Raw genomic sequence first — 26,214 nt, 5'->3', positions numbered from 1 at the left:
AAAGGGGTACTCCAGCGGGGGGGGGGGGGGGACACTTTTTTGCTGGGAGGAGGTGGCTGAGGGAAAAGACATCCACTCACCTCCCCGGTTCCAGCGGCAGGTCCCGCATCGCGGTGCTCCGGTGCCCGGTTCCCGGCCGCTTCCGGGTGTCTGACGCGGGCCCGAGATGTGATGTCTCAGGTCCGCTCAGCCAGTCAGTGACAGAGGCGGCATCTGAGCGGACTTGAAACGGATCCCGACTTCTTCACTGAGTGGCTGAGCGGACCTGAGACGTCACATCTCGGGCCCGTGTCAGAAACCCGGAAGTGGACGGAAATCCAGCAAAAAAGTGACCCCCCCCGCTGGAGGGGGGGCACTGACAGCTGCATTTAAATGTATTATATCCCCCTTCCCTGGTGTCTAGTGGGGGGGGGGGATCCCTTTTACTGAGCCAACCGGGGCTCAGCGTCGCACTGACACTGATCCTGGCTTGGCAATCCATCTATCTGGTCTCCTGCAGACCAGAGTAATACAGCAATCATCTAATCGATGATTGCTGTATTAAGTATACTGCAGTGATCTCTATGGGAGATCACTTTAGTAATACTGAAAGTAATAAAAAAAAAACTCCCCTAATAAAAGTTTGAATCACCCCCTTTTTCCATTTTATAAATGAAAATAAATAAATAAACATATTTGGTATCGCCACGTGTGTAATTGCCTGAACTATTGAATTATCACATTCCTGATCTCGCACAGTAAACAGCATGAAAGCAACAACCCACCAAAGTGCAAAATTGTGCATTTTTTGTCACAACAAATCCAGAAAAATTGTAATAAAAAGTGATCCAAAAGTCGCATATATGCAATTAAAGTACCGATAGAAATAATAGATCGTGTTGCAAAAAAATGACATCTCACTCAGCCCCATAGACAAAATGATAAAAGCATTATAAGGCTGGGAATATAGCAATTTTAAACATATTTATTTTTTTTTAAAGCAGTCAGATAAAATAAAAGTCATATGAATTACATATTGTAATTTTACTAACTTAAGGAACATATAAAACATGTGAATTCTACTATAGAATGAATGGCGTAAACACGAAACCCCCCCAAAATGAAAACAAATTCTTTTTTTTTTCCAATTTCCCTGCACAAATACAAGAAGTGATATTTACTTATCCCAGTGCCCGTGCAGCACACATCCTGCTCCTGTACCCCGCAAACAACCTGCGCAACTCCTCCTGCTCCTATGTCACAACATGGCTGAGGGATGCCCCGCTGAGCCAGTCAGTGACTAGTGCGGGATACCTTTGCAGTCACTGATTGGCTGGCCAGGCTGAATCCCACCCTTCAGTGATGTGGCAGCCTGGTCGTGACGTACCTCACAGCTGGAAGAAAATGGCATCCTGCAGGGTACGGGAGCCCGGCGATGTGGCGCAGTGTGGGCACAAGGTCCAGTAAGCATATGCTCTTTGTTATTTTCCCTCCACCCCCCTCTGCCCAATATCAATCCCTCTCCCCCCCCCCCCCCCCCCCCCCCCCCCCCCCCCCCCCCCCCCACTGGACTTCTCCTTTAAATAAGTGGCAGCCTTAAATGATCACTGTTGTTCAACTGTGTCAATTTGGGGGAATACAGCCTATATAATTCTGAATATTTCTGTAAAGCACTTCATTTACTAAAAATGACTCCTTAAACTAGGAATTAAAACGGCTCTGAAGTCTGGGCCACTGCAACCTTATGCTCACAGCTTGTAGTCAGGGGAAATCCATCTTCATTACCAAAGGGAACAAGACATAGCACAGGAAGTGTGTGGGGCTTAGCTACTGTTATGTCTAGTAGAGGTAAAAAGAGCCTATACAGTGTACCTGCTATTTGTGGAGCTTCAAAGCTCTGTCTGAAAGGTGAATAAAGGATTTAATCCAGGGCCGGCGTCAGCACCCGGCTAAGTAGGGCAAATGCCGGGGCCCACGGCTTCTCTAGGGGCCCACTCCCGTTTGTTACTACATTTTTTTTGTTAGTAAAAAAGAAAAAAAAGTGTAGTAACAAAGGGGACTGGGCCCCTAGAGGCCGCATGTGACAGTTAGGGGCCCGCCGATCCATACTGGGGCCCCCGAGCATCTGTCTTCCATCACAAATCTTCCCTACAGCCGAGTAGGAAAGAGGACCTTTGAGTCTGAAGGACCTTTGATGATGTCACGGGTCATGTGATCGGACACCTGACCTGATAGAGGGCAGCACGGTAGGCTCTGCAAACTAAGTGTCCTGTATGTGCTGGTTCTTCTACTTGTTTTGTGTATAGAGGTCCTGCTGTGATATATCTATATCTATTACAGCAGGAGATATATATATATATATATATATATATTACAGCAGGACCTCTATACACAAAACAACTAGATATCTGTATCTATCTATCTATCTATCTATCTATCTATCTATCTCCTATCTATCATATGAACATGGTGAGACCTCTAGTTCTCCTATATTCAGGCCCTGCAGTGGTATACAGTGTGTGTGTGTGTATATATATATATACACACACACACACACACACACTGTATATCACTGCAGGGCCTGTATATAGGAGAACTAGAGGTCTCACCATGTTCATATTATAAATATATATATATATATATATATATATATATATATATATATATATATATATATATATATAATGCTGGTGCTGCTAGTTATCTAGTATACAGCTTCTGCTCTGTGTGTGTGTATGTATATATACACACACACACACACACACACACACACACACACACAGAAGGAGCTGTATACTAGAGAACTAGCAGCACCAGCATGATATATATATATAATCCTGTGACTGGGTCTGACTCCTCCAGAGTCCTGACTACTGCAGAGATCAGGAGATACAGGAGGAGAAAGATATGCAGCAGCCGCATGTTTCTTCTGCTGCAAATCTTTCTTCGCCTGTCTCTCCATGATTTGCTCCTCAAAGGGGCCTGCCGAGGCTCTGTCGCCCAAGGGCCCACAAAAAGCTGGAGCCGGCCCTGATTTAATCTCATCTGACTAGTAGCAAAAGTTTGGTGCTTTGTGTACCTCCCTTTCTTGCTGTTCTGCTGCAGTTTATTTTACTTCAGTTCACATAGCGCCTTGTAAAGCCAATGCATTAATTAGGAACCCCTTCTCCCTCCACATGCGATATATAGTAGCAGCAGCACTATGTCACGGCACAGCAGTAAGGATTAGATTCTGTTCTATGATTGGCCAGACAAGTAAGGGAGAAAGTAACTGTGTCTGCACTACTGGAGAACAGCCTAACTCTGGTCCCACCCCTAAAATGAATAGAATAACAAATAGCTATTCACCACGGAACGAATCCTCACGGGCTCAATAACAGCAGTGAAAGCACTAAAATCTTGCCACCACTCTAAAGGACTAATATAACCAAACCATGCGAGTTTTTAAAGTACTTTCAAAGCAACAGATGCTGTATGCAGTTTACTACCAATGACTGTGGGAGGCTTTCACAAGCCCAGAACCAACCTGTCTCTATTACAAATTTACTTTTTCCACAGTCAAATGGGATTCTGTTTAATTCTTCTTAAGGCACCCAACTATTTACATAGCTTTTATACCTTAACCCCTTAGCGACCCATGACGTATCTGATACGTCATGGTGCCTCGGGGGGTGGTCAGAGCGGGGTGCAGCCGGGCAGTGCCTCTATTAGCCGGTGCGGGTCCCATTGCTGCGCCGGCTAATTAAGCCTCTAAGTGCAGCTGTCAAACCTGACAGCTGCACTTAGAGGCTTTGATCCACATGTCCCTGGTGTCTAGTGGGACGGATCGCATCGCAGGGGGGAGATCCGTTCTTCTGCCCGTGCTGGGCCTCAGCGTCGGAATTACGCTGATCCCGGCTCGGCAATAGATTGCTATGGCCTGAAGCAGGCCATAGCAATCTATCACCGATCTGATCGATCTTTGCTGTGTATATACACAGCATTGATCTCTATGAGAGATCAGTTCTGTGTATGTACAAGTCCCACAGGGGGACTTCTAGTTAAAGTAAAAATAAAAGTAAATTTTTTTTTTTTATTAATAAAAAATCCCCTCCCCTATTAAAAGTCCAAATCACCCCCCCTTTTCCCATTTCATAAATATAAATAAACAAATAAATAAACATATTTAGTATTGCCGCGCGTGTAATTGCCCGAACTATTAATTAATCACATTCCCGATATCACACGGTAAACGGCGTAAGCGCAAAAAAATTCCAAAGTGCAAAATTGCGCATTTTTGGTCGCATCAAATCCAGAAAAAATAAAATAAAAAGTTATCAAAAAGTCGTATATGCGCAATCAAGGTACCGATGGCGCAAAAAATGACACCCCCATAGACCAAAGGATAAAAGCGCTATAAGCCTGGGAATAGAGCGATTTTAAGGAACATATATTTGTTAACAATGGTTTGAATTTTTTACAAGCCATCAGATAATATAAAAGTTATACATGTTACATATTGTTGTAATCGTAACGACTTGAGGAACATGCATAACAAGTCAGTTTTACCATAGGGCGAATGGCGTAAATGCAAAACTCCCCCAAATCAAAACAAATTCCTTTTTTTTTTCAATTTGACAGCGCAAATGATTTTTTTCCGGTTTCGCAGCATATGTTATGGAAAAATAATGCCTGTCATTGCAAAATACAATAGGTTTCGCAAAAAATAAGGGCTCATGTGGGTCTCTAGGTGAAAAAATGCAAGCGCTATGGCCTTTTAAACATAAAGCGGAAAAAGCAAAAGTGCAAAAACGAAAATTGGCTTTGACCTTAAGGGGTTAAAGCAGGAGTGGGGAACCTTTTCCATGTCGAGGGCCAGTCAGGCATTAATAAAATAATTCGAGGGCATACTGTGCGCAGCAGTTAGTAGCGTGGGTTTGCAGCACACGGGGCAAGGCAAAGTATTGTTCCCCTAGTGCCCCTGCTATTGTAGTTAACCCCCAGTGATGCCCCTTGTAGTCTAGTTAACCCCCAAGTCATGTCCCTGGTAGCCTAGTTAACCCCCACCAGGCGTGTCCCTGGTAGCCTAGTTAACCCCCACAGTGATGCCTCTGGTAGGCCTAGTTAACCCCCATCAGTCATGTCCCTGGTAGCCTAGTTAACCCCCATCAGTCATGTCCCTGGTAGCCTAGTTAACCCCCATCAGGCATGTCCCTGGTAGCCTAGTTAACCCCCCCAGTCATGTCCCTGGTAGCCTAGTTATCCCCCCCATCAGGCATGTCCCTGGTAGCCTAGTTAACCCCCCCCCAAGTCATGTCCCTGGTAGCCTAGTTATTCCCCCATCAGGCATGTCCCTGGTAGCCTAGTTAACCCCCCCATCAGGCATGTCCCTGGTAGCCTAGTTATCCCCCCCATCAGGCATGTCCCTGGTAGCCTAGTTATCCCCCCCATCAGGCATGTCCCTGGTAGCCTAGTTATCCCCCCCATCAGGCATGTCCCTGGTAGCCTAGTTATCCCCCCCATCAGGCATGTCCCTGGTGGACTAGTTAACCCCCATCAGTCTTGTCCCTGGTAGCCTAGTTAACCCCCATCAGTCATGTCCCTGGCAGCCTAGTTAACCCCCAAATAAAAAAATACACATCCCACTCACCTTACCTCCGCTCCCACGCTGTCCAGGTCCTCTTCTGTCCAAGGTCCTCTGTACCGATCTTCTCCAGCCGCTCTAGTGGGGAAGGAGCCAAAACAGATAGCATCCTCCTGTATCCGGCAGCTGTCACAGACACCGGAGGATGCTGTGTATGCCGGCTCCTTCCTCCTCCAGAGCGGCGCGCATCACAGGGGAGCTGCGGGCCGCAGGCCGCATGGGGAGGTCTCAGGGGCCGGATGCGGCCCGCGGGCCGGAGGTTCCCCACCCCTGCCTTAAAGCGACTCTGTACCCACAATCTGTCCCCCCCAAACCGCTTTACCGTCAAATAGCTGCTTTTACTCCAAGATCTGTCCTGGGGTCTATTCGGCAGGTGATGCAGTTATTGTCCTAAAAAAAAAAACTTTTAAACTTGCAGCCCTGTGCCAAATGGCCGTGGCTTGGTGTATCTGTGCCCTAACTTTGCACCACCCTTCCGTCCCCCCTCCCCACCCTCTTTCCTATTCCTCTGCAGTGAACATTGCACAGCCCATGTGCCATGCTCCCACAGGTGATGAATAGTAGAAAATCTGCCTGGAGCATTCCTAATGATGAAGAGGGCTGGGAGGAGGGACAGAGAGGGTGTGCAAGCCTAATGCATACACACTCTAGGCCACGGCCGTTTGGCACAGGGCTGCAAGTTTAAAAGTTGTTTTTTAGGACAACAACTGCATCACCTGCCAAACTGACCCCAGGACAGATCTTGGATTAAAAGCAGCTATCTGAAGGTTCAAGTGGTTTGGGGGGTCAGTTTGTGGGTACAGAGTCACTTTACCCACCATTTATTGTTGCTGGCTCCTAAAGCTCCTAGCCTTAAACATGTGGGGTAGAATCTGCAGCTTTTACAACATCAGAATTCTGATAAATCATTTTTGACCTTTTGAAACTCCACAGCAACATTACACATTTCAAAGAGGAATTAAAGAATTTTAAATAAAATATTGCACACCTCAAAATTTTTGGAGTGGCTGGATTTGTGAACATGTGTTAGAAACACTGCACAAAAGTCAACCATTTGCAATTTGTCTTTGTCTTGTAAGTCATCAGATACTGATTATTTGGTATTGCTTAGCAGACAGTAACATAGGTAAAACCGAGCTCATCAGAACAGCTTTTGCCTGTGCATAGATCTGTATAGGTCAACAACGGAAAAATTTGAAACCTATATTTTGCGGGTTGGGTAAAACCTGTAGATGCTTAATTGTAATATATTAAAACAGCTCAAACATGGCAGGGCAACAGTTATGCATTTCAAACACTCTGCACCTAAGTATGAGTGATGGCAAAGGAATGCAAGAACATAGAAAGATGAAAATTGCAAAAATAGAATGAGAGTTGTATACTCTAGGATTGTATAATCTACTGATAACTTATGTTTAGCAGGTGTTTTGGAGGTGACAGAATCCCTTTAAATTCAATTTACTACAACACACATTAAAGTGTCACTGTTGTTATAACTTTCCAAATCTAAATCAATAGTAGATGTGATATAAACCAAGTTTGCAATATACATTCATTATTTTTTGTTGTCGTTATCATGCTGTAAAACAAAGCTGAACTTACCAGAAATCCAGGTCCAGTCTCCTGAAGACAGATTTTCTGACTTGTGCTGGTTGAAAAAACAGACTAATCACAGGAATTCTGTCCAGTACAAAAAGTCACAGCTGAATGTGTCCATCATTCACATGACTGCCTTCTCTCTTTGAGCACTCAGATGGCCTGAGATATACAGGACTTTCTGTTTTCTGACTGTTTCCTGTTTTTTGAGAAAAAAAAGTCAGAAAACAGGAAGTGCTGTGTTTTCCATGATAACTAACTTACTTTATATCACATCTGCTGTTGATTTAGATTTTGAAAGTTATAACTACAGTACACTTTAAGTCGCACCAGTTGCATGTTTTATCTTTTCACTATAGGTACATATATTTACATATTAATTAGAAATGCATAAGCAGTAGCGTTTTACCTCATCTGCTGTGATACATTGTGGCAATGATGGTATCCATAGATTTAGCTCCTATATATGGAGGCAATGCTGAATGCTGCAGACCACCTGTATTTCATGTCATGCCGCTTCAATTAAACCTTACTGCTAATATTAAAACAAAGTGGAAAGACGACATTATGTAATGCTGCAGAACAGCTGCTTTAAATATCTGGGTGTTGTAGTCTAATGACGGATCAAATCATAAGGTAATCCTACATTAAACAGCCTAGTCATGCAAATGTCACAATACACTTTGTTCTAGCGAGTAGCCAGTTACACTGCATCTCAGATCTTTGCAATTGCTGTTACACTGAATTTGCTAGTCAGTTTTAGAAAATGATAAAATTAATTGAATCCCCAGAGAACATGATGTCATTGCTTAACAATGAACATGGACAGATATACATGTTTCTCTAATTGTACAAGATTTATAATGGTGCCAGGTATTATACCTTCTTATATAATGTCACACATGCTCCATTTAAGACATTATACTGGGGTATACATAAGTGTAAGGGTTGGTTAGTGGGTTACTTTTTGTGATTTGTGATGATTTGTAATGGCTGTAGAACATAACTTTTAAACAGCTGACTGGCCTCATAGTAAGAAGACACTAAGGCATCAAGAGACCTTTTTTTTTTTTTAGTTTTCTTCTATTACTTTTTTAATATCATTAGGATGACTGTCATCTTGCCTGAGCTGCTTTTAAAAGAAAAGTCTGGCGCAGGGCAAAGAACTCACTACAGGCAGGGGGGAAAATAAAAAAGCCAATATGCTTACCGTTTCCCGAGCCCGCGCTATGCAGCATCCCAGAGCTTCCATACTCCACTGACTATAATCTTGTCCCGGGTTCTAAGTACGTCACGACCTGGGTTCAATGTCACAGACGCTGGGGATTTAGCCCGCTTAGCCAATCAGTGACTGCATCGATGTTCTGCCCCAGCAACTGACTAGGTTAAGTGGAGCATCCATCAACCGAGTGGTGACGTTGCTGGTGGGCAGCTAAGAAGACAGCCTGCGGGGGACCAGGGCAGGTGAATATGACCTCTTTTTTCAGCCATTCCACTCAAAGCCACAAAAACATTTTTAGCCTGGCGCTGGACTTCTCCTTTAACAGCATTAGGCTGGCTTCACACTGCCTCTTTGTTTGGTAAAAACACCAATAACAACACCACGTTTTTTTTTTTTTGCAAAAACATTTGTGGCCAGATGTTAGTTAGGATTCTTTGGTGTTTTTGTGGTGCTGTGGCAGTTTTTGAATAATGCAGCAGGCTGATGGTTTGGCATTTTTTATGCAAACTTTGGCATTTTTCTCATATAGACTGAAATGGAAGTCTCCTACTTTACTAAAAAATGCCAAACTATCCACTGTCTGGTCCCCAGGGGGTTAAATTAACTCCTTGCGGGCCAGGTGGTGGGCCAGAAAGTGACAATCTGGTCCACAGGTGGTTAAAAGAACCCCCTGTGGGCCAGACTGTGCTCCATTCTGGGGGTGAGTGGGGGGTCGGTCAATGGGTTAGCTTACCCTCTGGTCTTCTTCCAGTCTTCTTGTAATCAGCGGCTGAGCAGGGACACTGCTTCAGCCACTGATTGGTTGAAATGACCCTTGTGGCTTGTCATCTTAGCCAGTCAGCGGCTGTAGCAATGGCCCTGGTGCAGCTGCTGATTCACTGTCTCTATCTTTGAAGAGGCAGAGCCTGGCACACTTATGGCTCAGTGTGCCAGGCTCTGCTGAAGAAAGAGGAGTATCAATAGGGCCCCCCTTCTCTCCCCAGCACTGCACCCATCCAAGCAAGGAAGGGGGCAATTAACCCCCTTTCTTGCTGGTATGGGTACATTGTGACATCAATGTGGCCCACATGGGGTTAAGTGTGGATGGCATGCATCCTCACTTTACTCCCTGGGGGCAACAGTGTTCAGTCTGGCACACAAAGGGTGTAGTTTGGATGCCATGCATCCTCACTTAACCACTTGTGTGGTAGACTGTAAGCAGCAGAACACCTGTCACAATGATGGGTGTTCTGCTCCTGGCATTTTTTTTTGTGAGTTTTTCCTTTTGTTTTTCAGATATTGATATCCAGATTGCATCGGATTCGGTGGACTACGCCGATGACCACTGTTTTTTTAATTTTTTTATAAAATGGTCAATGATGGGTGGGGGGTGTTATTTTTAGAAAATACTTTTCTCTATTGTGTGGTATTTTATTTTATTACAGGCTTGGTAGGGAATGTTGTCTGATAGATGGCATCCATTTAGGGCTTAGGGTTAGCCAGTATAAAATGGCTAACACTAAGACCCCCAATATTACTCCAGTACTGACCGCATCTGGTACTGGAAAGAGCCGGGTACCAGGCTCTTAGCAGGCTGGTATTAGGCTGGGGAGGGCCAAAATAAATGGCCCTTCCCAATCTGGTACTACTAGGCTGCTGCTGCTTGGTTTTTAATCCTGGCTGGTTATGAAAAAGGGGGGAACCCTATGCATTTTTTAATAAATAATTATAAAAAAATTCATAGGGTTCCCCCATTTTCATAACGAGCCGGGTGCAGTGCTGGGGGGAGTAGGGGGGCCCTACTGATAATCACGCAGATGTCTTCTCTCTTTAGCCTTAGAGCCTGGCACACTGAGCTACAAGTCTGCCAGCCTGTAGCTCTTCAAAGCTGAAGACACTGAATCACTGCAGCGATGTCCTCCCACAAGGGTCATTTCAGCCAATCAGAGGCTGAAGCAGTGCCCCTGCTCAGCCGCTGGGTGAAAGAGGACGGGGAGAAGGCCAGGTGGGTAAGTTAGTCTCGTTTACCTTAATATGAAAAACAATAGATCATTTTCTGATTACATATTACCTTTAAGGTATCATTTTTTAGTTCTTTTGTTTATGACATTTCTCCTTAGTAAGAGAAGTATATGGAAAAGTTTTTATCTTATTTAATTATTTTAGTCTATAGGCTGTTTTTATTAAAACCTGAAACTAGGGATGGTCCGAACTGAGTTCGGTTCGGGTTCATACGAACCCGAACTCTTGGGAATGATTCCTGCTGTCTGCCCGCTCCCTGGAGAGGGTGGATACAGCGGGAGGACCGCCTGGAAAACTGGGATACAGCCATAGCCATAGGCTGTATCCCAGTTTTCCTGGCGGTCCTCCCGCTGTGTCCACCCGCTGCGCGGAGCGGGCAGACAGCAGGAATCGGATGTCAAGCGTTGGGGTTCATACGAACCCGAACCTCGGCAGTTTCAGACCATCCCTACCTGAAACCCTTCTATAAAGCTTGTGAGTAATTAATGGGGTGGTTCAGGGAGCAGAAGATTGCTAAAGTCTTCTGCTTCCCAATGTTATAGCGACATTGTGCAGCTAGGACATTGCGTGCAGGCATTGTTTTTCCCACACGCGATGAATAAGACTTAGACTTCTGAAAAAGGGGGAGATCTGAAAAAGTTTCAGTGTCAGGGAGTAGAAAGTCTTGGCCATCTAACAGCACAATCCTTTATCTAGTTGCTAAGATGCTATACAGTAATGTGGAAAGCTTCCATTCTTCATTTTTGTGATGGCAACAAAAATGTTCGTTGGTGTGCATATAATAATTATAGAAAGTGAAGCCATACTAAAAACATAAATTAGTATAGCAATCCATCTAAAAACACAGTTACAGGTGGCTTCAATGTTCAAAATGAAAAATACATAAACAATAAAATGTGTTCAGTTTTTCTTTTACAAAGAGTTCATTATATCCAGCTAAAAATAATAATTCATCTATTGTCAGCTACAGTGAGGTAGAGCTGTTTCCCCAATTTAATCCATGTACCTCCTGGTTCCTAAATATATTTCCAATGAGTCACCTACATCAGTCAAACTACACTACGAGATGTTTGCTGAAGAAATTTCCGAGAAATGGTACCAGAACAAAAGCTTTGAAACTTAGCCAGACAGAACGAAGAAGAAAAAAATAAACAAAAAATATGTTGAGATTTTTTTTAACTCCAATTTGATTGAGATAGTTGCTGAAAATGAATAGAAATAGTTAACAGCTATTGTCTAAGACAGTTAGTGTTGGGCAGATTTGGACTGATGAAAGAATCACTCACCAGTTTTTTTCACTTTGGCCGTATTTAGCGCATGATCTACAGTACATGTCGGTCTCGAGTTTCTAATTGTTGGTAATGTGTGGTCTGTAGGTATCACCACTCATATTAAACAAAACTTATATGACTTGACTCAGTTTTTTTTTTTCCTGTCAGCATGCCAAAGTGCAGTTGACATGAGCATTTGGCACGAGATTCCAGTTAGTCCTTATGAAATGCCATTGATATGATTTGCTGTTCAGGATTTATATTTCGAAAAAAAAAATTCTAATATGGAACCGGTGTGATTAAAGTGAGTTTGGATGTGTGGTCTCCTATGCATCTGTATTTGGATTTCTACATGGTTCCAGGTCTGGTGCGGTGAGACATGCACCCACATACACATAGGGGGACACTTATACAGTCTGTCGTTTTCTGCGCCGGACTTAAAAATGTCCCCGCAGCTCCGGGCGCTACCAAGATTTATGTAGAGGCGGACTGCCTCTACATAAATCCCGTGCGCGCCGGTGCGCACAGCCAAAAACCTACACCAGCTGAGGACTGGAGTAGGTTTTCGGCGTAACTTTAACAGAAAAAGATAATGAATCGCGCAGACTATGAGTCCGCGCCCCCGTTCCGCCCCCTCCACGCCCTTCCCCCCCCCCCGCCGCGTACCCGGCGGAAAGTGCCGCTTTTCCGCCGAAAATCAAAGATACGCCAAATGATACATGTCCCCCATAGTCTTTGGTGCTGCTTAGACTATTTTTTTTAACCCCTTCAAGACAGAGCCCTTTGATGTCCGGATGTCCGGGTCAAATTAATACAATGTTCCTCCCCGCCTCCTAAGAGCCATAGCGCTTTTATTTTTCCACCTACAGGGCTGGTTGGGGTGTCATTTTTTACGCCACGATCTCTAGTTTTTATTAATATTATATTGGTGTAACAGAAAAATTTTGATTGCTTTTTATTATTTTTTAATAGATATATAATGTTAAAAAATCTGCAATCTTGGTGGTTTTTTTACGATATATAATGTTTTTTTTATTTTTATATTTTTAATTATTTTTATAATTGGCAAGGGGCATTTTAAACTTTTATTGAGAGGGGGGTTATAAGTTTTTTTTTTATACTTTAAAAACTTTTTTTTACACTTTTTTTTCACTTTGAAGCTGGGTTCACACTACGTATATTTCAGTCAGTATTGTGGTCCTCATATTGCAACCAAAACAAGAAGTGGATTAAAAACACAGAAAGGATCTGTTCACGCAATGTTGAAATTGAGTGGATGGCCGCCATTTAACGGCAAATATGTGCTGTTATTTTAAAACAACGGCTGTTATATTGAAATAATGGCCGTTATTTACTGTTATATGGCGGTTATCCACTCAATTTCAACATTGCGTGAACAGATCCTTTCTGTGTTTTTAATCCACTCCTGGTTTTGGTTGCAATATGAGGACCACAATACTGACTGAAATATACGTAGTGTGAACCCAGCTTAAACATGCAATCTTTAGATTGCATATACTGATCTATGCTATGCCATAGCATAGAATAGATCAGTGTTATCGGCGATCTATGCATAGAATCTGCCTGAGAGCCATAGAACGCCGACCTGACCTACAGATCGTGTTGTTTAAGGGGTAAATAGCAAGCAGCTGTGGGATTGCAGCTGCCTGTCATTACCCTCGGCTCCCTGGACTCTAATGTGTGCGAAACCACTCTCACTACAGCGGTCCCGCACACATCAAACCCCCTGAAGTCAGAAAAACATATGTACATACCTACTGCACAGAGTATGTGCAGTAGGAACGTATATATACATGTTACTGATGTGAAGGGGTTAATATGGTAGAGATACAAGTATTTCTTACCATGAAGATTAACTTTCACAAACCTTTCCTTTTCACAAAAACATATCCTGTGTGTGGGCAGGCCTTTCTTTTTGCCCCCTCTCCCGCTGTCTGCAGGTTAGCAATAAGGGCAGAAGCTTAAAGGGTACTTCTCATCACTTTCATGCTGCTCAAACCACAGGTTGCATGAAACAGGCACAGTCTTCTTTATTACAATTAAGATTGATTCTGAAGCGCTGCAGAGGAATCATAGTCCTGAAACCAGTTGGAAACAGGATTTCAAGCTATTGCAGTGGTCCCACCAGGAGCTTCTCACTGCTTCACATATAGATCTGTCTTCATACAGAAATGAAAAGTGATCTGTTTAGTTCAGGCTTGCAGTGTAGGGATAGACTATCTGTATATGTCCAACAACTAGGGGTCACTTCATAGTTTAAGAAGCACTGCCAAAGACCACTGTAGCGAGCCTGTCCTTGTTTCGTGCTACCTAGATTCCCTTGAAAAAGAATTACGTGACTGCATGACCGGACTACATACAAAGTTTGCTTTTAGTCTATAACTATCCAGACATTTACTGTAGGTCATCATAATTAGAGGTGAGCGAAGCAAGTCTGACAAATTCGTAGTGAATCGGGAATTTAATTCTCCTCATTGAGAATCAAGAATTCGTCAGATTAGCTTCACAAATTCGCTATACATAGCGAACTGTGTACTCCTCTTTCTGACATTTTACCTACTGGTGGTTTGGTGAATAGTACAACCTTGTTTACACTTGTGTTGCTTGGCGGCCTCCTTCTCCGCCAGCGGCGTCTGTTGGGTTTGGGGGGATCCTTGGGATTTGGTCCTGTGACAGTGGGGTTGCAGGGCCATTCTTTGGCCTCCCTTCCCTGCTTGTGCTTGCTTTACGGGGTTGGCGTTTGCTGACTGGCACAGTGTCATTTTAGCGTAGGGCCATTTCTGTCCTCCAGGCTTGTGCACCTAATCATATTACTGAATGCACAAAATGCTATTTTATTTTATAGCCTTAAGAACATTTAAGATCTTAAAGCAATAGCACAATGTAATGGGCATCGGATGTGGACCTGCTGTGCTACTAAACCTGTTTAAATTTAGGCCACACCAGCGAGCAGAGTCTAAGGGCCCAAGGTCTTCATCCTGTACAGGAAACCAGGTTCTGGTATTGGTAAGTGGCAGCTAGTATGGAGAACCAGTAAAAAGTACATGAGAAATAGGCAGTATGAACAAGGGATAAGGTGGCAGCATAGTCAACCAGTTGGACCAAGGCAGGAAGCACAGATGCATGCCAGACGATCGGGTCGATAACAGGAGAGGCAAATGGTACAGAAGAAACAATCTGAGGAACAAGCACAAGTCAGAATACATGAAATAGCAGGCACAGGATCAAAACCTTTGCACATGAATACAAGAGACCATCAATGAGGAGATGGGGAGCACACTGGCAGTGAAGAAACTGCAAAGGTGCCAGAAGAATAAAGCCCAGGGTGGGAGAAGTAGGAGAGGATGCCAGTGTACACCTGCTGCCAACAACCAAACAGGGACTGCAGCAAAGGAATGGGCAGGACCAGACCACAAGCAGTGAGCTGCAGTAAAAGAGCGGACAGGACTGGGACCGCGCCACAAATGGTTGGTGCAGGAACACACCTGGATGCCACCCAGTGGCATTACACACAAGACTCCCTGTCAGACAGAACTGAGGTCAGAGCACTATGTAGGACAACTCAAAAACAAACTCAGCAAAACATTTTGTGGTAGTGCTCATTTCTCTAAAACATCATTGCTCTCTACTGTGTTAGGATGTCTTAATAGTAATAAGGAGCCAAGTCCAAACCATGACAGGCTGCTCTAGACCAATAGTCCTCCTGTCCAAAGTACATGTATAATCTTGGCCACAAACCGCCAGATGGTGAACTGTGATTCATCACTCTAAAGAATGCTTACAAGTGTGCTTTAACTAATAATCTGTATCTTCACACATCGAAATCCGCTGATGAAGCTCTGTAAATGCAGTGTTGCTTATAAAGGCAGTTTGGGACTCAATAAGTTTTGTTACTGAGGATACAGGATTCCTTCATATAATACACTTTAAGGTCCCTTTCTGGGAACTTGTGCAACCTCCTATTTTATAGCTGAATTTAGATTGCAGTCCCTCCATAAGCTGTCCCTAGATTCCATTTAAGCTATGAGTTGTGTTCACAAGGTTTCTTGGGGTTCAAATGTTTTGACAACAGAACAAAGTAGTTTGTAGCAAAAAAACACATGGATCTACCAAACCTATTATTAGTCAAGTGGGTTCGTTGGAATAATCAGTGTGCCATTATGTACTTTTTGGTGCATAACTATTCTATATTTTTTCCGCACACCAATGGTATAAGTGGTGATCTGTTTATTCTCTTTCTCACTTATCTCTGCTCTAAGAGTCATCATATCAACAAGTGTCTACCCAGTCTGCATTTGAGCGCAGGGAAAACTGACATTTAGAGGGAAAAAAAAAACATGTACTGCTCATAATGGCCTTTAATTCATTTTTTTTTTTCAATTTCTTTAGTCTAGGTACACATATAGTATTTTGGTCAGTATTTTTTACCAAAATCAGGGAAGGGTTGAAAGCACAGAATATGTGCAAATCTTTCCATAATAGTATCTTGTTGTTTCTTCTCCTGGGTTTGGCTGAAAATACTGACTTAACTACTACATGTAAACGGCATGTTTTTCCTATGACAAAAATATGGGGACTATGCACTGCCAAAATTACAGGGTAATCAGAAGATGACAGGAATGTGAGTAGTACCAACAAAACGAAAAGGGAAGACCTGCCATGTGTACTTACTGGCATACCAAAGAAAAAATATATCTTTATTTCACATAAATCAAAGTAACAAACATCACATTGAGACATAAACAGTTAAAAACATCTAAAAACACACAAAATACATTAAGGGGGGCACACTACATATAGGGAAAAGCCCCCAGGACACTCCGACAAGCAAAAATGGCAAGGACCATATTTAACCAATGAATCTGATTGTGATAACTATGCCCCACTACTGTAAACAATGATGATGAGGTAGAAAAACTACCAAAAGATATGCAAAACAAGCAACCCCGAGGAAGTTCCTATTGAGGAACGGAACGTGTGGGCAAGTGGACCCCGACATGGACTTCCTGACAATTTGGTGATATTTTGGTAATTTTTTGGGTTATACCTGCCCTTGCTTGTTTTGCACATCTTTTGGTAGTTTTTCTACCTCATCATAATTGTTTACAGTAGTGGGGCATAGTTATCACTATCAGATTCATTGGTTAGATATGGTCCTTGCCATTTATGCTTGTCGGAGTGTCCTAGGGGCTTTTCCCTATATGTAGTGGGGCCCCCTTGATGTATTCTGTGTGTTTTTTAGATGTTTTTAACTGTTTATGTCCCTGTGTGATGTTTGGTACTTTGATTTATGTAAAATTAAAATACTTATTTTCTTCTTTATTTGTTTGGTATGCCAGTAAGTACATATGACAGGCCTTCCCTTTTCATTTTGATGACATGTTTTTCCATCAGAAAAATATACCATAAAATATGCATCATAAATCTATACCCTCAAATTCTGCTTTTTTTGTAATGTTTTTATGGTATGTGCATACTACGTAATCCGGGCGGATAACCTGCCTCGGTTTCCACCACTTGCCCCTGCTTACGGGCATTTCCGCTGTCCTCCCAAAGAATGAACCTGTTTATTCTTTGGCCGACGGCGAAATCTGCCTGTGCATAGAATGGAGTCTATGGCACAGGAGTAGATGCGCGCAGGCAGGAACAACGGATTATGCGGTGGGTTATCTACCCGGATTCCGTAGTGTGCACATACCCTAACAGGCAGAGTAGGCAAAATACAGAATAGGGGACATGCCACTTATTTATGCTGATTTCAAATTGATGGTGTAATGTCACAGTTCACAGTGTGAATTATGGTGCTTATTTCTAGAGATGAGCAATTTGTTTTGTTCTGCAAAGCGAATTCCCATCCATTCGTTAAAGAAATACACAAAAAAAAGGCGGCACATGCTGTTTGGAGCGTCACTGGGCGGGAGAAAGGGATTGATCATAATCCCTAGCGCTCATCCAATCAGCTGCAGGACCCTCTGTGATATCACGATATCAGCACCTCCCCCTCCCCTTCAATATAAGACGGTTCATTAACAGAGGCGGGCAGTCGGCTGTGCGTGTAGTGCAGAGCAGGATCGCAGCAGGTAGTTAGAGAACAGACTAAGAGACTAAGGGTGCCGTTACATAGACAGATTTTTGAAGCCAAAGCCAGGAATGGATTTGAAAAGAGGAGAAACCTCATTCTTTCCTTTATGACCTGTTCTCTGTTTATAGTCTGTTCCTGGCTTTGGCTTTAAAAATCTGTCAGATAAATCTCTCTGTAAATGCACCCTGATGGTATGTGCACACTGAGGATTACAGACGGAACATCCGTTGCGTAATCCGATGCTCGGGCCCACTTGTGGACAGCTTCCCTAGCATCCTGTATAATGGGGTCACTCAGTCTCCCTGGCATCCTGTATAATGGGGTCACCAGCTTCCCTAGCATCCTGTATAATGGGGTCACTCAGCTTCCCTAGCATCCTGTATAATGGGGTCACTCAGCTTCCCTAGCATCCTTTATAATGGGGTCACTCAGCTTCCCTAGCATCCTGTATAATGGGGTCACTCAGCCTCCCTAGCATCTTGTATAATGGGGTCACTCAGCTTCCCTGGCATCCTGTATAATGGGGTCACTCAGCTTCCCTAGCATCCTGTATAATGAGGTCACTCAGCTTTCCCAGCATCCTGTATAATGGGGTCACCCAGCTTCCCTAGCATCTTATATAATGGGGTCACTCAGCTTTTCCAGCATCTTGTATAGTAGTCAGTATAATGGAGGACACCCAGCTTTCCCAGCATCTTGTATAGTAGTCAGTATAATGGAGGACACCCAGCTTTCCCAGCATCTCGTATAATAGGGTCATCCAGCTTCCCTAGCATCTTGTATAGTAGTCAGTATAATGGAGGTCTCAGAGCGGCCCCTAAACTCTCCCCCCCATACACACACTGTCTTAAAGCAGCCCGCACCCCGCAGGTGTCTAAGAGCTGCCTCAACCAGCAGGGACTCCGAGCGGCCTGCTATCCCTCACACCCCACCCCTCCCCAGGGCACAGCATCTCAGAGCTGCCCCAACCAGCAGGGACTCCGAGTGGCCTGCTACCTCTCACCCCCCCCCCCCCCCAACCCAGGGCACAGCATCTCAGAGCTGCCGAAGGCGGGGGATCAGCTCCATATCGCCGGGACCGGTAATATGTTCGGGCCCTAAACACTTTTTTGCTATGGGGGCCCCATGAATCCTAGTTACGCCCCTGCCTTACATAATCAGTGGTCGCACTCCACTCCTACTGTGTTAAACAAATTTGGTTTCATTACTGAACTTTGAGTGAGCTTTACTTTATCAGTGCTTGCACTCCACTCCTACTGTGTTATGCAAGTTGGGTTTCATTACTGAACTGAATGTGTGCCGTACATAATCAGTGGTCACACTCCACTCCAGTCCTGGGAAATAAATTGATACAACACCCCTGATCAACTAAGGTCCACTGCTGTCCATGGTGGAAATTGAATTGTGTGGCTGATTTTTTTTTTTTTTATTGTGATTTTCCGGATTTTTACACTTTTACAACATGCTCCAACAAATTTGCCCTTCTGTAATAGTCCCAGTACTGTAGCTACTATAGTTTTGGCTGTTTTAATGAAACTCGTTAAGATTCAATTGACAAATCTTAACGAGTTTGACCAAACTTGGCGAAGCTGGCAAAACGAATTTCCGGTTTCTTCGCTAATCTCTATTTCCATTAAAAACAATGTGTACATATTACATGGGATTTTTGTGTATATAGTGATATGGAATGTTCATTGGAATACACACGAAAACTTCACTGTGTGAACATTGTCCTATTGTGGTATAACTTGTTTTCATAATGAATGGTTCTAGTTCTTACCTTCAATGACACACTGATCAGGCACAGGAATTTTCTTCCCAATTTCAGTCACATAGGTTTTTACTTTACTTATGTTCTCCTTCAGATGCAAAAAAAGTTTATTTTGTTCGTTTTGAGATTCTTTAGCTGTGTCTAATGCACTTTGGTTTTCTTGATTTGGCTCCGTCACTCCTTTTGTCTCAGTACAATTCCCCAATGGGTCCGAAGCTGAAGTTCTTTTCACTGGGGAGTTTAGAATGTCTAAGCCAGATGATAATCTTTCATCATCCTGATTCAGAAACAATTGTGAAAAAGTCATTAGGCCGAGAACTTCATTATATTCTGCATCTTGTCTACTATCCAAATTTAAACATTTTCTGCTTGTTGAATTCAATGCCAAATGTTTTGACCTGTAAAAAACATAAGTATATTAAAAGGTTATCTAAGGTGAAGTACACTTTAGAGCAACAAACAGTACATCTCCGAGATGTATTAGTTATGGTTTGGCAACATTTTTTGATATTCTATAAGATACATAGGTAGTTCTTAGATTTATATTCCCAAACATTCCCATATAACATTGATACCCACATATATTCTGTTGCACTTTATATGATCAAAAACTAAATTGTATAGGAACAACAAGAAAACAAAAAACAGTGCTTTTATAAGTAACTAGCCCATTCTTATCTAGGGTTAACTTTGTAATTTACTATATTACAGTAGCCTGCATAAGATGACTACACATCCTATTTTTCTAATGAAATAGATTAAATTTCCATAAAACAAGCATTGCCCCTATACACTGCCTACAACTTATACATTTTAAATGATCAAAAACTAAATTGCATAGAAACAATAACAATAATAAACAAAAAATGGTGCTCATATGAGTAACTATGGGGTCCCATGTAATGATACCCAGGGTCGTCTTTGTAATTCACAAAATTACAGTATGTTGTAAGATGGTTGCGGGTCATGTTTTGAGGATTTCCCATACAAATAACACCTGTGATCATACCTGATGCACTGAGTATAATTATATTACCTGTGAAATACTAAGGAAATCCTCAAAACATGACCTGTTGGTGAGGCCTGAGGACTGGAAATGAAAAGCACTGCTCTAATAGACTCTCTCATCTCCCCTGAGCAAAATTTTAAGCTTATTTAAGTCAACCTACCAGATCAAATGTCAACTTCAGGTGAGAAAAGTAAAAGCTAAAAGGGAAACTCATCAAAGAATGTTTCAGTGACAGATTTAACTGATAAGAGTAGCTGAAGAAGACAATAGGCATATACAGGATCAGTGGTGGACACTGGGGGCGGGGCCTGGTCACATGCTCCTTCATGTCAGCCATCTTATACACAGACTCACCACAGAGCAGGACAACACAGCCTGGAGGAGAGGAGTCTGATATTAGCTCTATGAGGTACACAGGGAGCTGCAGTGAGTACACTTACTAATACTGTACACTGAACTATTTTACTAAAAAGTGGCCAAGCCCTTTGACAAAGCACATTAGTAAACAACACACAACACAAACTCCTTTGTACCAATGCACAATATAATCCTATGTGTGATGGCAAATAGAATAGTAAAAAAAATTACTATATGAGGCATTCGGTATTCATTAACAACTATAACGTAATAATAACAATGGTAATGATAACAAGCAATCAGTCATCATTTCCTGGTCTCTATAGATTGGGTCATACAATCAGTCTTTTTAGATCAAATAAAAGTTGTTGTGTTAGGCCTTATTCACATGTTCCATAATTTATGGATCCGTATTTCCGTATTCGAGTGAACATTAATGTCTATTGGGCTATTCACACACAATCAGTAGATTACAAGGATGCAAACCAATGCTGAGAAAAAAAAAAGGACATGTCCTAGTGCGGACCAAGATTTTTTTATGGATCCTCTCATAGAAATCAATGGGATCCGCTATTTTTTTTATGGATTGCAACCTGTTTGGCATCTTATTTCCGTAAAACAATACGGATGACTCATAGGTCATAAGGTTGTGTTCCTAAGCAACCACAACCAGGAAGAAGGAACTGCAGAAGCAAATGGGCTTGCAAACAGAAAGAGAATTAACTAATTAATTAACAGAAAAGCAAACAAGAAATGCAAAAGTAAAATGGCTGACAAGCGATTATGTGACTTTTTTTATGGGTTGGGCATACTAGTGCTAGATTTTTTTAACTTACTCAACTAGTATTGTGCAGTCAGTGAAAAAAACGGATTTATGGAAATGCGGATGCAATACGGATGTAATACAGATGCCCAATCCATAATTTTTAGTGGATTGTGCGGGAGGACTCTACGGACTTGAAAACAATACTGAACGTGTGAATAAGGCCTTAGTCTGGCAAGAGATATGTTTTACATCTAGTTGCTATATATTTTCTGTTTAGTTTACATGTCGCTACAGTGTATTGCATATTTAGAAATCCTTTTTTTCACCATTTTCTTGTAAACTATCCTGGTATGACCTTACAGGACAAGTTTCAGGGGTAAATGAAAAGGTCTCTTGCTGAAATTGCTTGACTCAGTGTAAGGAACTCCACTCCGGGTGTGTCCTTTAAGGGTTATTTCAACAGTTCAACTAATTATGTGATGATGTCATCAAATCAGAAATATTGCCTAAAATATCAATTTCAAGAAGAGACATTTCCACAAATAGTAAAGGACTGAACTATAAATCATAATAATTAATAGTAATAAATGCCGAAGAGATGCTTACCTGCTAACTGCATTGTCCTTACTATCGTCAGCAGATCGCTTAGAGTTCTCCTTATACACATTGGGTGAGCTCGGAGTTGGGTCTTTCTGGTTACCCACATTTTGAACATCTATCTCGATCTTTTCTTCCTCCTTACCAACATGAAAAGAGCTCTGGTGTGTATCAGAGACATACAGCGAGGACTCATTTGAATTATTTTTTCTGCACAAAAAATAGTAAAAATTTGTAATAGTGGTATTAACATATAGCTTTATATAATCTTGGAGTTTCACATTTTATTTGAATATATGTACTTTTTAATACATATTAAATATATATCAGTACAATAACAGTGCATCAAGACAGATTTTTTTTACATTTTGCTTGCAAACTAAAACAAGACAAATTACATTGTAGTTATCTCATTTTTAATAAGGACATTCCTATATAATAAACACTGTGCATACTACGGAACCCAGGCAGATCACCGGCCACAGAATCCGCCCAGATTCTTCAGTGTGCACATTCCCTTCACATTACGTAAGAGACCAGCTGTTCCGTGACAGGGCCGGGTCATGAAACGTCCGATCTCTGCAAAAATCATCCCGGATGATCTTTCTGGCCGCAGCGTTCTGATGCGGGCGCATTAGCGCACGCCCGCATCAGAACTCTCATAGCACACAATGAAGCAAGCGGCCAGAGCCGCTCGCTTCATTTTGTGAACTGACAGGTTTTTCTGCGGCCGCAATTCACTGAATTGCGGCCGCAGAGAACTGACATGTCAGTTCTTTGCGGCACCACATGGGATCCCGGCCGGAACGTATACTATGTGTATATGCTCCGGCCAGGATCCCATAGAAGAAGAGGCAGTGTTCCACACAGTACAAAGTACTGCCATTGTTGCCGATGGCAACAACGGCTGTACTTTTACGCTGTGTGAACATAGCCTGAGGCGATGTTCTGCTTCAATTCCTTGAGAATTCCTCAGTGTGCACATACCCTTTGGGTATATGCACACTGAGCAATTCTCGAGGAATTGAAGCAGAACGTTTTCAGGCAGAATTCAAGCAGAATTTAAGCCCCCCATTGACTTCTATAGGATTCCTCTAGCAGATCTACAGCAGAAAATTCTGCTTGGAAATTCTGCAGTGTGAACAACAGAGCAGAAAACCCATTGAACACAATGGGACATTGCTCTGTACATATTTTACGAGAGGAATTTCAAGCTGAATTTCAAGCTGAATTCCTCACCTTTTCCTCAGTGTGCACATGCCCCTTGAGTGGAATTGCAGTGGAATGCAAGTGGAATTCAAGCAGAATTCAAGCCCCATTGACTTCTATAGGATGCCTCTAGCAGAATTTGCCCAAAGAAAATTCCATCATGTGAACGAATGAGCGGAAAGCCCATTCAACACTATAGAAAAATGAAATGTTAATTTTTACGGTCCGAATTTCAAGCGTATTCCGCACGCATTTTGCAGCGGAATCCGCTTGGAATTCTGCTAGAATTTCTCAGTGTGCAAAGGTCCATACTGTAACAGCCAAAATGACATAGCCTCATTGAGACACTCAAAATTTCCCTGCCACTTGTCCCAGAGACGTGAAAAGTTCACACCTGACTAATAGCTAGTGAAAGCTTAAAGGGAACCAATCAGCACTATCCTGCTGATATGGTTCCCTCCAGCACCGTATAGCACTACTGTGCAGCTCACAGCAGGTACTGGCCAGGGCTGCAGCAGTAGCTTTAATAAGCAGAAAAAAGACATTTTATTCTGCCACTCAAGGAAGGGAAAGGGGCGGCAACTAGTCATCTGGGAGGGGAGTCCCCGTAACTAGTCACCACTCTCTCCCCGTCGGTTTACCTGCCGCAAGCTGCACAGTAGCTATATACGGTGCTGGAAGGAACCATATCAGCACAATTGTGCTGGTTGGTTCCCTTAAACTCCCTAGTTTGCTGTCTTTTCTTCAGGTGACAAGTTCCATATTATTAAGGCGCTATTAAGGCCGACAGTGAGGAGCAAACGAGTGCTGTCAGCGCTCGTTTGCTCCTCGTTCCATGTGGCAGCAGCGAGTGGGTGAGTCTAGGGAGGGCCCGGGGGATGCCCGGGTGATCGGTGATCGTCCGGGCAGCCCATAGGATATAGTGGTGGTCTACTGCCGCCAGCGACGGCAGCATATCGTTGCTATATAAGTCGTTTGTTTTTCAACATGTTGAAAGAGAAGTGAGAATGATGACAATACATATTTGGTACTGTTGAAAAAAGACACATATTCACCAAGTTTAAGCAAGGGAGGTGGTAGATATGACCAGACTTATAATAAAACTTGCACTCAACATCTGAAAATTATTACTATGATTTATTTATAAAGCGCCCTTGATTCCAAAGCGCTATACAAATGATAGGGGTAACAAACAGGAACATTACAAGATCAAGAACACATTACATAATTAAGGTAAAAGACAGACTGGTACATGAGGAAAGAGGACTCTGCCCATGAGGACTTACAATCTACAAAAATTCAAGTGTTACCCCAATATTTTCTCATGGCCTAGGTAGCGGAAACATAGGGAGTTTTTTGGAAGTTATCACAATACAGACCTAGTGGCCACCAGAGCTTTTTGTTACTTCAAACCAAAACTGTAGCTCTACAGAATTCGGGCTTATAGTTCTGTATTGTATGGAGTCATAAGGGGGTTTCTATAGAAATGCATGAGCAAATAGTTTCATACAGATGCAAAAGTATGGAAACAAACCATGGTGTGGTCTATGAGACTCCATCTGTACAGACATTCTCTCCTTGAAGTATTGGTTTAGGGAAACATGTGCCCTTGCTCACAGAGTATGATGAAACCTGTACAGTATTGTATACAGATTCCAATGGAGGAGCCATACTGGCTCCTTGCAGTGCTCTACAAGCTATGTGCACAGGGTTCTACAGGGTTCTGTTTATGAGCCCTTAAAGGGAAACTATTAGAAGGTTAGAATTATCTAACCTGCTGATATGTCCCTATAGCGCACAGGGTGCTGAGCATAAAGCTAAGTTTTTTGCTTTCATCCTCCGTGTCAATTTTGGGATATAAGCAGTATATTTAATATGCTAATAAGGGGTTCTGGCGCACTGGAAGCAGGGCTACCATGCTCAATGTACTAATCTGCCCCAGCTGACCCCACCTCCTAACTAATATTAGCAGAGCGAAGCCCCAGTAGTCATTAGGAGGGCCGGTCATGGAGGAAGTGGTAGACCCACCTGCAGTTCACCAAAAGACCTCATACTGTCCCTGTATTGTTAGTACCTTGTCAGTATGATATTATAGTGTAAGGGGTAGTGGATTGAAGTGCACAACGCACGCTCAAGTATAATCACCCCAAATATCTTGGTAATTTTCCACTTTTGATTCAGTTTATAGGGTTAACATTATTGCTATGTTTATATGGCAGTGGTATATAGGATTATGTCAGGCATTACAATGTCCTTGCTGTGGCCAGCTCATATGCAGCTTATTTCACACTGCATTCTTTTCCAGCTGGCCTACTGATGTGTTTGCACAGAAGTATATGGTAAAGTATTCCTCAGGTGATAACATGCTTTCCTGGGGGCATTTTCTGGATTCCTAAGCCATTGTACAGATATTATATATGACATCTCTGCATCTGTATTCCCACTAGGTACATGGTCCTTATTAATACACTTCTTTATAAGAGGAAACAGCCGCTACATCTACATTTTACAACATACATTGCAATGTGTGAGCTGTATTTAAAGGGCCCGTTTAGCTTGTTTGCTGTTTTTATCTTCATTTTCTTATGCAATTTACAAAAACTGCTTTACGAATGACATAAAATGCAATTGCAAGTCATTTCTGTAAGTTACATTGGAAAATTAGAATAAGGACAGCAAAAGTTTGACTATAGGATCCTGTGAGTGTTCG

The 26,214-nt window shown here is 42.6% G+C and overlaps 1 protein-coding gene across 1 annotated transcript in view; it reads right to left on the bottom strand.

Moving 5' to 3' along the window:
- Positions 1–26,214, bottom strand: part of VEPH1 (ventricular zone expressed PH domain containing 1) — a 219,614-nt gene that overhangs the window by 88,383 nt on the left and 105,017 nt on the right. The window contains exons 7-8 of the mRNA XM_069973855.1: positions 22,305–22,505; positions 19,576–19,964 (exon numbers count right to left, since the gene is read on the bottom strand). Coding sequence (XP_069829956.1) covers positions 19,576–19,964; positions 22,305–22,505 — 590 coding nt within the window. The remainder of the gene's footprint in view (positions 1–19,575; positions 19,965–22,304; positions 22,506–26,214) is intronic.

The sequence above is a fragment of the Dendropsophus ebraccatus genome, chromosome 6 (genome assembly GCF_027789765.1).
Source record: "Dendropsophus ebraccatus isolate aDenEbr1 chromosome 6, aDenEbr1.pat, whole genome shotgun sequence".
Classification (NCBI taxonomy): Eukaryota; Metazoa; Chordata; class Amphibia; order Anura; family Hylidae; genus Dendropsophus; species Dendropsophus ebraccatus.
The sequence above is the reverse complement of the archived record's forward strand: the minus strand, read 5'-3'. Positions and strand labels throughout refer to the sequence as shown.